Source organism: Seriola aureovittata, chromosome 4 (genome assembly GCF_021018895.1).
Source record: "Seriola aureovittata isolate HTS-2021-v1 ecotype China chromosome 4, ASM2101889v1, whole genome shotgun sequence".
In the NCBI taxonomy this organism is placed as follows: domain Eukaryota; kingdom Metazoa; phylum Chordata; class Actinopteri; order Carangiformes; family Carangidae; genus Seriola; species Seriola aureovittata.
Genome location: NC_079367.1, coordinates 18,672,462 through 18,685,265, shown reverse-complemented (window position 1 = coordinate 18,685,265; position 12,804 = coordinate 18,672,462). Strand labels below are relative to the sequence as shown.

Below are 12,804 nucleotides of genomic sequence, written 5' to 3'. Positions count from 1 at the left end.
ACTCAAACGCTCCGCGATTGAGTCGTAATAACCTGCGGAGGAGCGAGATGAGGCTGCACACTGACAGAGAGCTGTCTCTCGGCCCGCCACGGCCGTATGACGAAGAAATATAGCCTAGCTGTATACTCTGTGTTTGTGTGCGCTCTGGTTCAGTGCCACATAAAAATCCTTTTTTTTTTCTTTTTTTTTTTTTTTCTTTTAATAAAATGCACCATAACTCCTACAAAACGTACACAATGATGCATGCGTGGATGCACTCATGAGAGGCCCCACATGCGCACACTCCCCTGACAGTGTTGTAGTCATTTCCATCCATACCCATTACCATGTCTTAGAAGGCTGGTTTGGTCTAAATGAGTGAGCCCAGTCTTTGATCACTGAAAGAAGCCCCCTCACTGATATATGTGTGTGAATGTGTGAACATGCTCTCACTCCTTTCCTCACCATATGTTAACCAGAGCAGCTCTCTGCTGGTTAATAGTAGCATAGGGACTAGTACCAACTGCTCCATTTTGCATTTTGATAGACTTTATGATCATTTTCTCACTCTTACACCTCCTTCATCTCTAGTTGTCAAACCTCATCCACCTCCACACCTCCCGGGATGTCTTCTTCTTCTTCTTTTCCATTTTAGAATAACCTTGCACCCTCCTCATCATACATCACGGATCTGCTTTTTCCAATCTCTTTAAATGTTCAACATCCTTCTCTACAGTACCTTGGGCTCCACACATGAAGGTTTGCAGACTCATGTTTGTATTCTGTATGCATTAGTGCTGAAGTGATTAATCAGATAGTCAAAATCAGCAGAAAATGAATCAATAATGAATCAGTCATTATTCATAAAGCAGAAATGCCAAGCATGTGCTTGTTCCAGCTTCTCATATGTCAAGATTTGCTTCCTTTTTTCTGTTTCTATACATTGTCATATGAATACTTTTGGGCTGTTGGTCAGACAAAATACAAGCATTATAGGACTATTCTTTTAGATTTTTTAGAATAAATTGAAATATTCATTGATCATGTAAACAATTAATAGAGCAGCCCGCTGTGTTTGCTTTTAAATGAGTCTTCTGTTTGTTCTGGTCATACCTATAAAACCTGTGTAAGGCTCTAAAAGAAATGGATCTGTCTGTGTTTGATGAACTACTTAATTATAGATAAGAAATTAACCTCACATTTGTATGTGTGTGTGATGAAAGCCTCCTTGGTGTCGCTGTTCCTTTTTCTGTGCCTTATAGGTCAGTTTACAGCGCCTGCTCCAGCCCAGGATTCATTGCTGTGTAACTGCAGAGTCCTGGGGACCGTGTGAATGTATGGGTCTCTACACACTCTTATCTGATCAGTATGAAACTGCTCTCTCGCTCTCACTGCAGTTTCAGTCATTGCAAGTTTATCATTCTGATTCTTTGTCAATTTATGCCTCCAACCTGGAGCGTCTTTTACCTTTCTCTCTCTTGCTTTTGTTACCTCCATCTCTCCTCAAATAGGATTTAAAGGTTCGTGCAAAGTAACATAAACGCCATCCTCAATCCATTTTCCTCAGTAGAAAGTACTTGTTTTCCCCCCATGGCCATAAGAGGAAATAGCATTTCAAATCATGTAATCACACGAACACATCAGTAACACCTACATCTCTCAGTGGGCTCTTTTTACACTCAGGGACTCAGGCGAAAGAGTAAATGTTGACTTCCATATTACTCCTTGCACGCACTGCGCATGTAAATTGATTTCCGATGTAGCGATTAACGAGCATCTCCACTGGTACAGCCCTTCTCCTGATTGGACATTTCCCCGGGCTGATCGGTAAGTTGAGCTGCAGCTAAACAGCCAATAGTCTGATGCAGATGTTTCAGTGCATCACCACAATGCATTCACTCTGTGTGTGTGTGTGTGTGTGTGCGTGTACATGTGATTTTGTATGTCAGTATGTGTGCATGCAGGTGTATTTGCTCTCTCAGTGCATTCAGGTGTGTGTCTGTGTTCTTATATGTGTGTGTGGGAGTTTATCTCACTGAGAGAGACCACACTAATCTGAAAGCCACAAAAAGCTGACCATCTTTCACACACCAGAGGGGATAAGCTGTTGTCTGTGTGTGTGTGTGTGTGTGTGTGTGTGTGTGTGTGTGTGTGTGTCTGTGCGTGCACGTGTTTTAGTGTGGACATTCAGCTTCGCCTGCCATCGATCTCTGTGATAGAACTAGGACTCTGAGAAATTATGATTTTAATAACTCATCAATTAAAGGGAAGCAGACTTTCTGCTATGTGCTGCTGTTTTCTCGCCCCGTCCTTGCTCTTTTCTTCTCTTCTCTCATTTTTCAGTGACATAATTCTTATTACTGTCTACCCTCACCTTCCCTGGCTTTTCAGTTTATCGATTGCCCTCATTTTGATATTGAAAATAATGCGGTTAATCTGTTTACATGTCCAGTAGAAGGGGGTTTTGTTAATATCCCTGATCTTATGCAATCATATATTCAGCTATTGATTTAAGAGATTGTCCTATAACCTATAGCTTACAAGTAATGTGTTTCTCCTGTCATCAGCTGCAGTTGTATTGCTGCCTTGGTATTTCTATTGCTCTCATATAACTTTAGAACATTGTATCCAGTCCAGAGGCCCAAGACATTACAGTTGGTTGTAAACACGCAAAAGATAGTAGCTGTAAAAAATGACCAACACAAGGTGAGTGTCAAGCAAGTGCTGCAGTCTTTGAAAACTCCAAGGAATTCCATTTCCATGATGAAACTTTTATGATTAATGTTTTAATCACAGTATTAATGCTCCAAATGCTCAATCATGTAGTGTAACTAGACAACTGATCATGATAATGTCATGAAGATGTATTGCTCCAGCTTTAAATTAGACATTTCTGCCATTTTACACTCCCCCTGAATGTATATTTCAGCATATAAAACTTTCGTCTTGAAAAATGTATTTTTAATAACACATATATTTCATAATTTTTCATGGATTCTTATTTTAGCTCAAGTGTCAGGATGGAGTCTGAAATTATTACAGCACAACACTTGTTGATACAGTTATATTTTAAACCCTTATTGGCCTTTTGCCCGGCATCCTGAGCACTTAATCCCTACTGGCTTCGCTGAGAGGAACAGCAAGAACATTGGGAACTGTTCGACTAATACAGTTTCAGAAGTTGTGACCAAACATACATTACATAAGCTCATGAAGTTCTTGTTTCACACAAACACACACATACACCAGATGAGACACAATGCATGGTGACAATTATATGGCATTCCTTGATATTGTGAACTGTCAGAGATATCAACTGGATGGTCACTTCAACAGCTCAACTCATCTAGAGAGAATGGTGAAATTTTATTTATTTATTTCTTTTGTACATTTAATGCTTAAACCATGGCTTATTTACACATTCAGCGGGCATGAAGCATCTTTAGCATGTATTTGCGGCGGTGTGTCTGTCCACCTGACGAATATAAATCAAATATTCACTCTTTATTTAGCTCTGATTTGGTCTTGTCCAACTCTTGAAGGAAATGTGTGGCTCTTTAGCTGCCAAATGCTCTGCTATGTTCACCAGCTGTTTGCTAAATCTTTCTGAACCTAGTGTACAGTGGTTACATCATAGCTTTTTCCTTTTAAAAAAGCTGTTTGCTGCAGCTGGAAGTGAGGATGACGAGAGTGGTGAGACCAGAGAAACAACAGTGAAGTTGTGTGCCATAAAACCACTTGGAAAAACATAAAAAATAGGAATTACAGGGTCAGGTTGTCGGTTCATCAGCACGAGTTTCGCCTCTCTCGTTGCATATAGTCATTAACTTCTGCATGACACTGATCTGTGAGCTGAATGCATCCTTACACCCCTTGATGCAGCCCCAAGCACATAGACACAAACATGGACAAATACTTACAGCTCGTACCCTGCTGGCTAACAGAGAGATGGGTGTGCACTAGAGATGGAGCTGCTTTGCTGCTCTGGGAGCACATCCATCTGCCTAGTCCCATTGAGCTTCATGACAGTGGCCCCTGAGCTGCATGAGATGGGCTTCACCCCCTGGCATGCAGCCGGTGTCTGGCTGTTTGGCACCTGCAGAGCACACACATGCTGTTATGCATCAGCAATTGCATACCAGTTGTTTTTTTCCCTGCCTCTCTGTGTTTATGATTATTTATGCCTATGTTAACAGACCCAGACATGCTGCCACTCTCGAGGTTAATAAACAGATAACAGAAACAAATGATAAAATGAACAGTTTTCCTCTGTTATGCAGCCAGACAGACAGTATGCGTGGGTGGAGAAGCAGATACACATACACAAAATGCTGCAGATTTATTATTGTATCTTATCGGAGCACAGATCCTCCTGTATCATATCCTTTGCGCGGAGTTAAAAGCCTTGCTGACGTATCGGTGCTATTTACTACACAGGAGGAAGTGAAGAGGTATCATCGTTACTGCAACCACAGTGGAGGGCAAGCAGTTCCCAAGGTGGAGAGGTAAGCCACTACACAGTGTCCCTGCTGTTCCATAAAAAAATTGTATTTTGTGCACAGCACTCAATCTGCAATGGGAAGCTGCTTTACTGTAATGTAAAGCCCCTATTCTAGACCTTTCCTTTGCCATATCAATGCTTTATTTTATAGTGTGAAGTCCTGACTGTTGCACAGAAACTCCAAGTGCTTATTTTGCTGTAACTTCCAATATTATCTGAAGTTTTACATTTGTGAATGTGTAACATACAGGATGAGTTACAGACAGTGTGCACTGTTTTTGTTGTTGCATATTTCTATTAATCTGTCCTTTCTTGTTATTGTCGTAGAAGCCATCCTTGTAGGAGTGAGGAGGAGGATGATAATAGCCCTCATCGCCGTGAGCGACAACAGCATCTGGAGATCAAGGCTATTGTGTGAGCATCACCTGCGGCTTATTTGTGTATCTATGATTGTTTTGTTTTTTTTTCTTTTTCAAAAAAAAAAGTTAATTTTTAGCTTTGAGTATTAAACTGAGTGTCACCCATGTTACCTATGACCTTAAAAGTGCATTATATTTGTTGTGTAGGAAAGATCAATACACATGTGGCTTTAATTCAATCTTACCTCTGATCAGGTTTCAGAGTCAGGGTCAAAGTGCACTTTTGAGTGCATGAACCCTCTCAGACTGCCATCTAGCAACATTTTACTTAAACATGGACCCACGGTTTTCGAGGTGTAAGAGGGAAGGACAGCTCTCGCCTCAGGCTTTCACTTCCTTGAAAGTGGAGGATAGAGAAGAGAAAGCCAATGTTTCTGTGTGGACGTAACATGATTGGGGTGTGTAAAGGTGTGATGGAAAGAAAAAAATCCAGGATGAACCCACAGAAAATACGGAGGAACAGGAAGCTTAGAGAGCGAGGGATTGGAGAGATAGAAGGAGCAAAGCGAGCACAGAAGTGGAGAAAATAAGGATGGCAGAAGGAAGGGGGGGGGCGGGGGGCGGGGGTATTGGTTTTGGAGCTAGGAGTTATGGCTTAATTCAATTTGTTCCATTTGGTTCAGCTGTCTCTCTGCTCCGCTGGAGGTGAATGTGTTTCTCCATCGGGTAATTGATCCTACACTCCACCCTGGACCTTGGCTTTGGGGTGACTACAGGGATGAAAGAGGGTGGAATGAGAGAGACAGAGAAAGCGGTCCGTGGAGGTTTAGAACGGGGATGAGATAGGTGGGGAGAGGTCGAGAAAATGTGTGAGCAAGATTTAAAGAGAAAAAATGTCAAAGCTGACTAAAAATACTGGGAAAATGTTTTTGAGAATGGCCATGTAGAAAAGGCAAGTAAACTCCCATCTATTGATATTTTCATTGTTTTATCAGAATAGAATACTCATGATGATAATTCAACAGCTGTATAGTGTTTATGTTATGGCCATCATTTTGAATTATTTTAACTAAGGTATCTAAGAAATTAAGCCGCTTGATGGTGGAACAGCCCATCTGAAAGGCGGTTTTATGGTCCCAAATAGGCCACCTACTGTATACTGCAAGGCAACTGCAGGACAGTCATTCCCCAATAATATGTCACCTCCCCTAACCCTTCAAGTTGATGTGTCCATCCATGTAATGTCAGGGGTCAGGAGGGAAATTATTAAAAGAAAATGGAAAGAAAAAAGCTAAAATAACAAATAAAAAAATGCAAATGAAATAGAAAAAAGTCCCAAAAAAGAAAAGGTGGAGCAGAAAAGATCAGAGAAAAAGGGATAAAACTGAAAGGCTAATGCGGCAAAATGTTTTAAGCAATTTATTCAAAAATAACTTTAACATGCCAGTGTCAGCGCTAACGTTAGCTGCAGTAACATTAACCGTCCACTGGCGGCAAATGAAGAGGAGGAAAGCATCTGGATGTTGGTCGAACGAGAGAAGAGCCGGGGGCAAGAAGAGCAAACCGCCGCCGACTGACAGGCTCACAGGTAGAGCAGCATGTGGTGACAGTGTTGACAGAGCGAGTGGTGATGATAACAGAGCTATCTGCAGACTTAGTGCTAGGAGAGCTAATGGAGCTAGGCCAGAGGGGTGTCATGATATGGAACCTGCCAAAAGTTATTTTGCGTGCCCCAAACCAAACAGTTGGATTAGCTCCTTGAATACCATGCAAACCGCAACACTAGGAATACACGTGTAAAAAGAGTGCCCAGTGCAAATTAGTGCAATTAAGCTTCATACATGCTGAATTCGGCCTTGTTGGTAACTTTTGTTATGAGATGCTGTTGTGACTGATATGCCCATCTTATCCCCTTATGTTCCCAGGATCCAGCGTGCCTGGCGTGCAAGCATGTCCCGCAGAGGGAGCTGGCAGGGGCAAGACAAGAACCATACCAGCCATCATCAGGGTGAGTCGGTGCCTTCAGAGAGCCACAAGGACCCTGTGATGACCACCAACATTTCAACGGTAAGACTGCATAAAGAAAATCAAACAGACAACCATATGGTGCGATATGAGAATGAGGCAGGTGGCGAAAGATCTAGACATCTTTGCGTTATCTGTTGCCTTGTGTGAGTGATCAGCTGTGATCTGTTGTTTCTGCTGAGAACCAAAAAGGAGTGGATGCATGGATGGATAGAGTAATAAAGAAGAGAGCAAAGGAGGGGATGAGGGAGGGGTGTTTACCTCTAGTGTCATCTGGGGGACCGCGGGGGTCTATTGGTGGAGGTGGATGGGATGCCAGCTGGCACAGTGCCCAGATCTGTAATTAGCCATTAATTAGGTAAATTTTCAAAGCTGGTTGATTGATTAATGAAGTGCCTCTGCCCTTGTCCTCCCCCGTCTCACCCCCCACCCCTCTCCTCACCGATTCCCTCTCCCGAGGGAGCGCGGGGAGAATTAAACAGTGCTCACAGGGCATGGCAGCCAAACAAAAGCCAGAGGAAAAAAAAACTGTATGAGCAGCAGATAAACAGTGAGAGGAGAATGAGGGAGAAAGAATCAAAAAGTTGGGGGGGGAGGAGGCAGTGACAAGGAGATGAATGCAGAGATGCGAAAAAAATGCCTTTAGACCGCTTCAAGTTCTTAAGTGACAGACAAGGCACAAACATACACACATGGACAGTCTGCTCTGCTGCTTTCTCATGGATGGATAGAGTCTGTTTTGGCTCTCACAGTGTAGTAATCACACTGAGACACACCAGCTATCTGCACAAGCCTGCCCACGCTTTTTACAGAAACCCAGCACAGAAAGATATGATGTCATGTCTGCATACTGACTAGTGTGTGTGTGTGTATGTGTGTGTGTGGGATGCATTTTTTTCCCCTTCTCTTTTTAAGAAGTGCTACAGGAAAGCAACATTCCCTTAGCAAACAGATGGGCTGGTGTCCTGGTGAGACTCTGTGAGTGTATATGTGTGTGTGCCTTGTTTTTAGGTTGTTTGTTCTGCTTGAAAGAGTTTGTTGTTCATTAGCACAGCAGCAAATGTCTTGCTAATTAGAAAGTTAGTGTGACTTAAAAACCAAGATGACAAAGAGCCCCCCCCATCTCTTCCCTCTTACTTTCTTTTTTCAACATCACTTTTATTTAAAACATAAATTTGCAATATTGAGACAATGAGAAGAATTCAGAAATGTATTTATATCTCCCTCCCATGCAACCCCTCTAATGCAGTGGTTGCTTGATCAGCACCTGTGGCGGAAAGTAAATTTACTGTACTAATTTACTGTATTTTCATTTTGTGCTAATTTATATTGCTACTCCTACATTCATTTCCAAAGGGAAAAACTTTTATCTACACTACATTTATCTGACAGCTTACTTTGCGGAATAAGATTTTACAAGCAAAACATATGACACACTCTTATAGATGAAACTTCTCAACAGCGTATATCATAGTTAAAATGATTTCCATCTCAACCAGCTACAACAATCATATGCTACTTACACATTAATGAATTTTATTGCATCAAGTACTTTGACTTTTGATACTTTCAGTAAACGTTCCTAATAATACTTAAGTACTTTTCTACATTTTGAATGCATGACTTTTACATGAATTATTTTTATACTGCAGTATTGCAACTTTTACATAAAAGCTCCAAATACGTATTCCTCCATGTGTCAACACACATACCTGCAGTGCCGTAGCCACCAGTGTAATGTTGTTAACAATTTGTTTGTCCCATCATCTCCTTCTTTGCCATTTCATATTTCTCTGAGTTTGTCCTTATTGCAGCACTTGTCTCCGTGGTTGGGGTTGTTTTCCGGCACTGACTTAAAAGATAAAGTCAGCGAATAAAAGTCTCTTGTGTGCAGTAAACACCACGGATTACATGTTAGACTCTAACATAATTGGCTGCTGTTTGTTCTGCAAGATGTGCACATAAGTGATGTGCAGCTCGGCTCAGATGTCATCTGAATCTGCATGTATGCATAAATATTCCACCTGCCACCCACACGAGCAAATTATTTTCCACAATTTTAAGACCTGCACCTGATCACACATTAGCATTATTTCTCAGTGGGATATTACGCGTGATGATGTGCTAATATATTGCACTGAAGTTGGCTGAACAAACATTTATTTAAACTAAAAGTTGTAAATTTTTGGTAAAATGATAATGGCAACAGGTATTTCCACAATAGCCTGAATGCAGTCTGACATTTTTAATTGATGCTGTTCACATATTATATTTTCCTCATACATTATATATTAACCCCTGTAACCCATCCAGCCATATACCCAGTCTTGTTTGAGAAGAACGCTGGACAGGCACTGCCTTTTTCTCACTCTAGCTCCTTTACCCACTCCACTCCCTTGCATCACTCCTTTTGCTTCCTCCTCTGCCCTCAAAACCTTTTTGTTTTTTGTTTTTTTGTAACATATAGTATATCGCCTTTTCTCTCTCCCTCTCTCCCTCTCCATCTCTCAGGCTCTCGTCCTCTTTCTCTCTTTCTTTCCCTTTCTTCCTTCTCTGTCTTGCTCTCGTCGTCTGTCCTCATTCACACTGTATCACTCTTCTGTGGCCGTTGTGCTCTCTGAAGGACAGACATTCATCAGTGTAAGGCCAGAGTGCCACATTATGTCTGTGTGTGTGTGTGTGTGTGTGTGTGTGTGTGTGTGTGTGTGTGTGTGTGTGTGTGTGTGTGTGTGTGTGTGTGTGTGTGTGTGTGTGTGTGTGTGTGTGTGTGTGTGTGTGCGTGTTCATGTGAGCTCATGTGAAGGACCTTGCAATGGCCTGGAGGGGGTGGGGGCGTTCAAACATACTTCATGCATATTTCATTGAACTCTGATATTGAACAGTACACACACACACACACACACACACACACGCATAGGTAAGATGCTGCAGCACACACTAAGGTTTTTTCAGCCTCATCTGCTCTTACATAGAAAAACATCCTCAAATCGCACACTCCCTCTCACAACACCTCTTAGAATTCAACTCTGTTCATATCAGTGTCAGGCTGTGTCTCATGTCTGCTTATGTGCCTCTTCCATATATTGCAGTTGCATCCCCAGAAAGGGTTGGCTCAAGCCTGCTGTAACCTTAGACCTAAATGTATTATTTATACACCAAGGGGCCAGGCCCTACATGTCCTGCACTGGTCATTCCTGGCTCGTTGATAGTAAATCAATAGGTCTGACTGTTCTGACACTGCTGCGGTGTGTTGGCTGATCTGCTGGGGTTGCTCTGTAGATGACTATGAAAGAGGTTGGGTGTGGGGCTGTTTCAAAATGTAGCGTAGCAACACGGACAGTGTGTGAACATTTATAAGTTGCAGTGTTTCAGCACCTGAAAAAGTCATAATCAATAATGTTAGAAAACCACCCTCAGGTGGTTTTGTGAGATGAGAAATTTCTTACTCAGAGTAATAGTTTAAACCTTTGTTACATGTCACATCTGTGTGTTCATGAGGCTGATACCCAGGAGACTGTTAGCTTAGCTTTGCATAAACACTGGAGCAGTAGGAAACCGCTAGCCTGGCTCTGTCCAGAGGTAAGAAAATCTGACTCCCAGCACCTCTAAAGCCCCGGAATTGTATGTTGTGTTTAAACTGTACAAAAACAAAGTGTATAAACATTTCTTACCGTCTCCTGGCTGTAGCTTCATACTTAGCATGCTGATATGAGAATGATATCAGCCTTGTAATCTAACTCTCCATCTACATCCCTTCATACAACTTAATATACTGACATTCACCAAAATGCTTAACATGTTTAAGGCAAGAAGCTTAAGGCAGCACTCATAGTAGTACAAATCATATATCTAAGTTACCTTCAGGTTAAACTTAACCTTCTGCATATCCACTGATCCAGGTGAATTTGAGGAAGATACCCAATAACTGACTGGCTGCAGTTTTGAATACAGATAAGCTCTTGGACACAGTAGAGAACCTAAACCAGCGAGGTCTAACAGATGCAGACCTGCAAGCTGTTATGGACACAAGAAAGTTTTGACGGTGCTTTTTATTAGCATAAATGTAGATCATTGTTTGCACAGTTTGCTCTGTACATAGCTTTGAAACTGCTGTTTTATAATGTGACGTGAATGTTTGCTTAAGTGAATAAATGTGAATTTGCATGTGAGTGGCCATATGTGCTGACTTTGTCTCTTTAGTGGATCCCCGTGATGCACAGCTGAGTGTGGTCCTCTGGGATGGTGGTGATGGTTTGATGAGTGTTATTCAGCGACGCAACAAACCAGCGATCATAGCTAAAGGAGATGAGAATGACGATGAAATGCTTCAGTGCTGAGCCTGTCATTACAACAAAACTAATACTGCTGCTGGGCTGCCTGATCACAAATGAAATGATTTCAGTGATGGATAGTAAAGAGAAGGACTGTGAGTTGAAGAGGAAAAAAAAAAAAGGGAAAAAGAAAGTTGGATGTGAAATTTAGATGAAAACACATTACATCATCTATGCTTGGGTTGTGCTAATACAAGTTTGTGTGTTTGTGTCTTTTTTTTTTGCGAACAGTGTTTGTGGACATTGATCTGTTCCTATCTCTGTGACATGTTTGCACATTTCTTCCCTCCTTTTCTGGGGCCCAGGCAGGGGGAAAGTGTTAGCGTAAGCATTTCTGCTGCCTGCGTGGGAGATCATTCTCTCATCTCTCACCGCCAAGAATCTCACAAAGCGAAGTGACGGCTTCATCCATGCCTCCACCTCTACCCCCCTTTAAATCCTTTTTCCCACCCTCACTCTATGTCATCCCTCGCTTTCCCTCCCACTGCCTCTTGATGCACACAGGCACATACCCACATCCGCTTTTACAAACACACACCAGTCCCTCGTTTCTGCAGACAGATGCTAACAGATTACTTGTTTTATTGGTGTCAGTTGGTGTCTCATTTGAAATGAATTTATATACCTCTGCCCCGGAGTTGACATCGATCGGGCTTAACTCATTTAATAGCCATGACATTTGCCTATTAGCTTATTTACTTTCAAAATAGGCCCAGGCTCAGCTGGCTTCCTGAGAGACAGTAACTCTCACATTTGTATCCGTTAGAGAAGAAAATGTGATTGCTGGTGTAAAATATAAACCCCAGAGGAATATACACACATAGACTCACACATACAAAAATTAACACTCATATATAAAGATGCATTTACTATATACTGCAAATTTCCAGGGTTTTTGTTTACTTGCACACATACAATCTCTTAATCATCCCTGTTTGTTTGTTTATTGTTGTCAAAAGCTGTTGATGCTGTTGATACTCAGCTCTTCCATTTTTTCCTGTTGTCACAAGTCACAATAATGTACTGTTATTCTAATATATTTATGAGTTATGTCATACTCTCTCATACTTTCTGTTTTTCTAATCTTCCCACTCACTAATTGAACTTTGCTAAACCTCTTAGCCAACTAGCGATAGCTCAGCTTTTTTCAAATCATTTTTTTGAGAACAAAAGACACAAAAGTAACTAATAATAATAATAGCTTTCATTTCATCTTCATTCTGTGGGGTTATTATAAGTATCCTCCACAAATAAATCCCTTTTTCAAAACTAGCACAACTAGAAATCTTTCCTCTTGCCTGTCCAAGTATGTATGCTAAGCAACTGAACAGTGTCAGCCACAAGGACCTATTGTTTCTTTTTAATTGCTAACTTTTTTTTGGGGGGGGTGAAGCTGTTGTCGTCATTGAATCTCAACTAGACAAATATTTCACCTCAAAATCCTTTCAGTGGCTTAATGTGCATAATTCTGAAATCTGAACAATAGAAAGAACTGCAAAGTAGTCAAAATGAAATGGTAATTGATTTCTGTTGAAAGACTCTGACAAGTTTGTAGGTTGGTGTGTAAAGCATGATTGTTGGATTGAAGGAATTATTGCTGCAGAAATGT

General features: G+C 41.4%; 1 protein-coding gene across 1 annotated transcript in view; it reads left to right on the top strand.

Moving 5' to 3' along the window:
• The window catches only part of schip1 (schwannomin interacting protein 1), a 205,125-nt gene that overhangs the window by 2,321 nt on the left and 190,000 nt on the right, over nucleotides 1-12,804 (top strand). Inside the window, exons 3-5 of the mRNA XM_056375024.1 lie at nucleotides 4,417-4,484; nucleotides 4,808-4,894; nucleotides 6,765-6,906. Coding sequence (XP_056230999.1) covers nucleotides 4,417-4,484; nucleotides 4,808-4,894; nucleotides 6,765-6,906 — 297 coding nt within the window. The remainder of the gene's footprint in view (nucleotides 1-4,416; nucleotides 4,485-4,807; nucleotides 4,895-6,764; nucleotides 6,907-12,804) is intronic.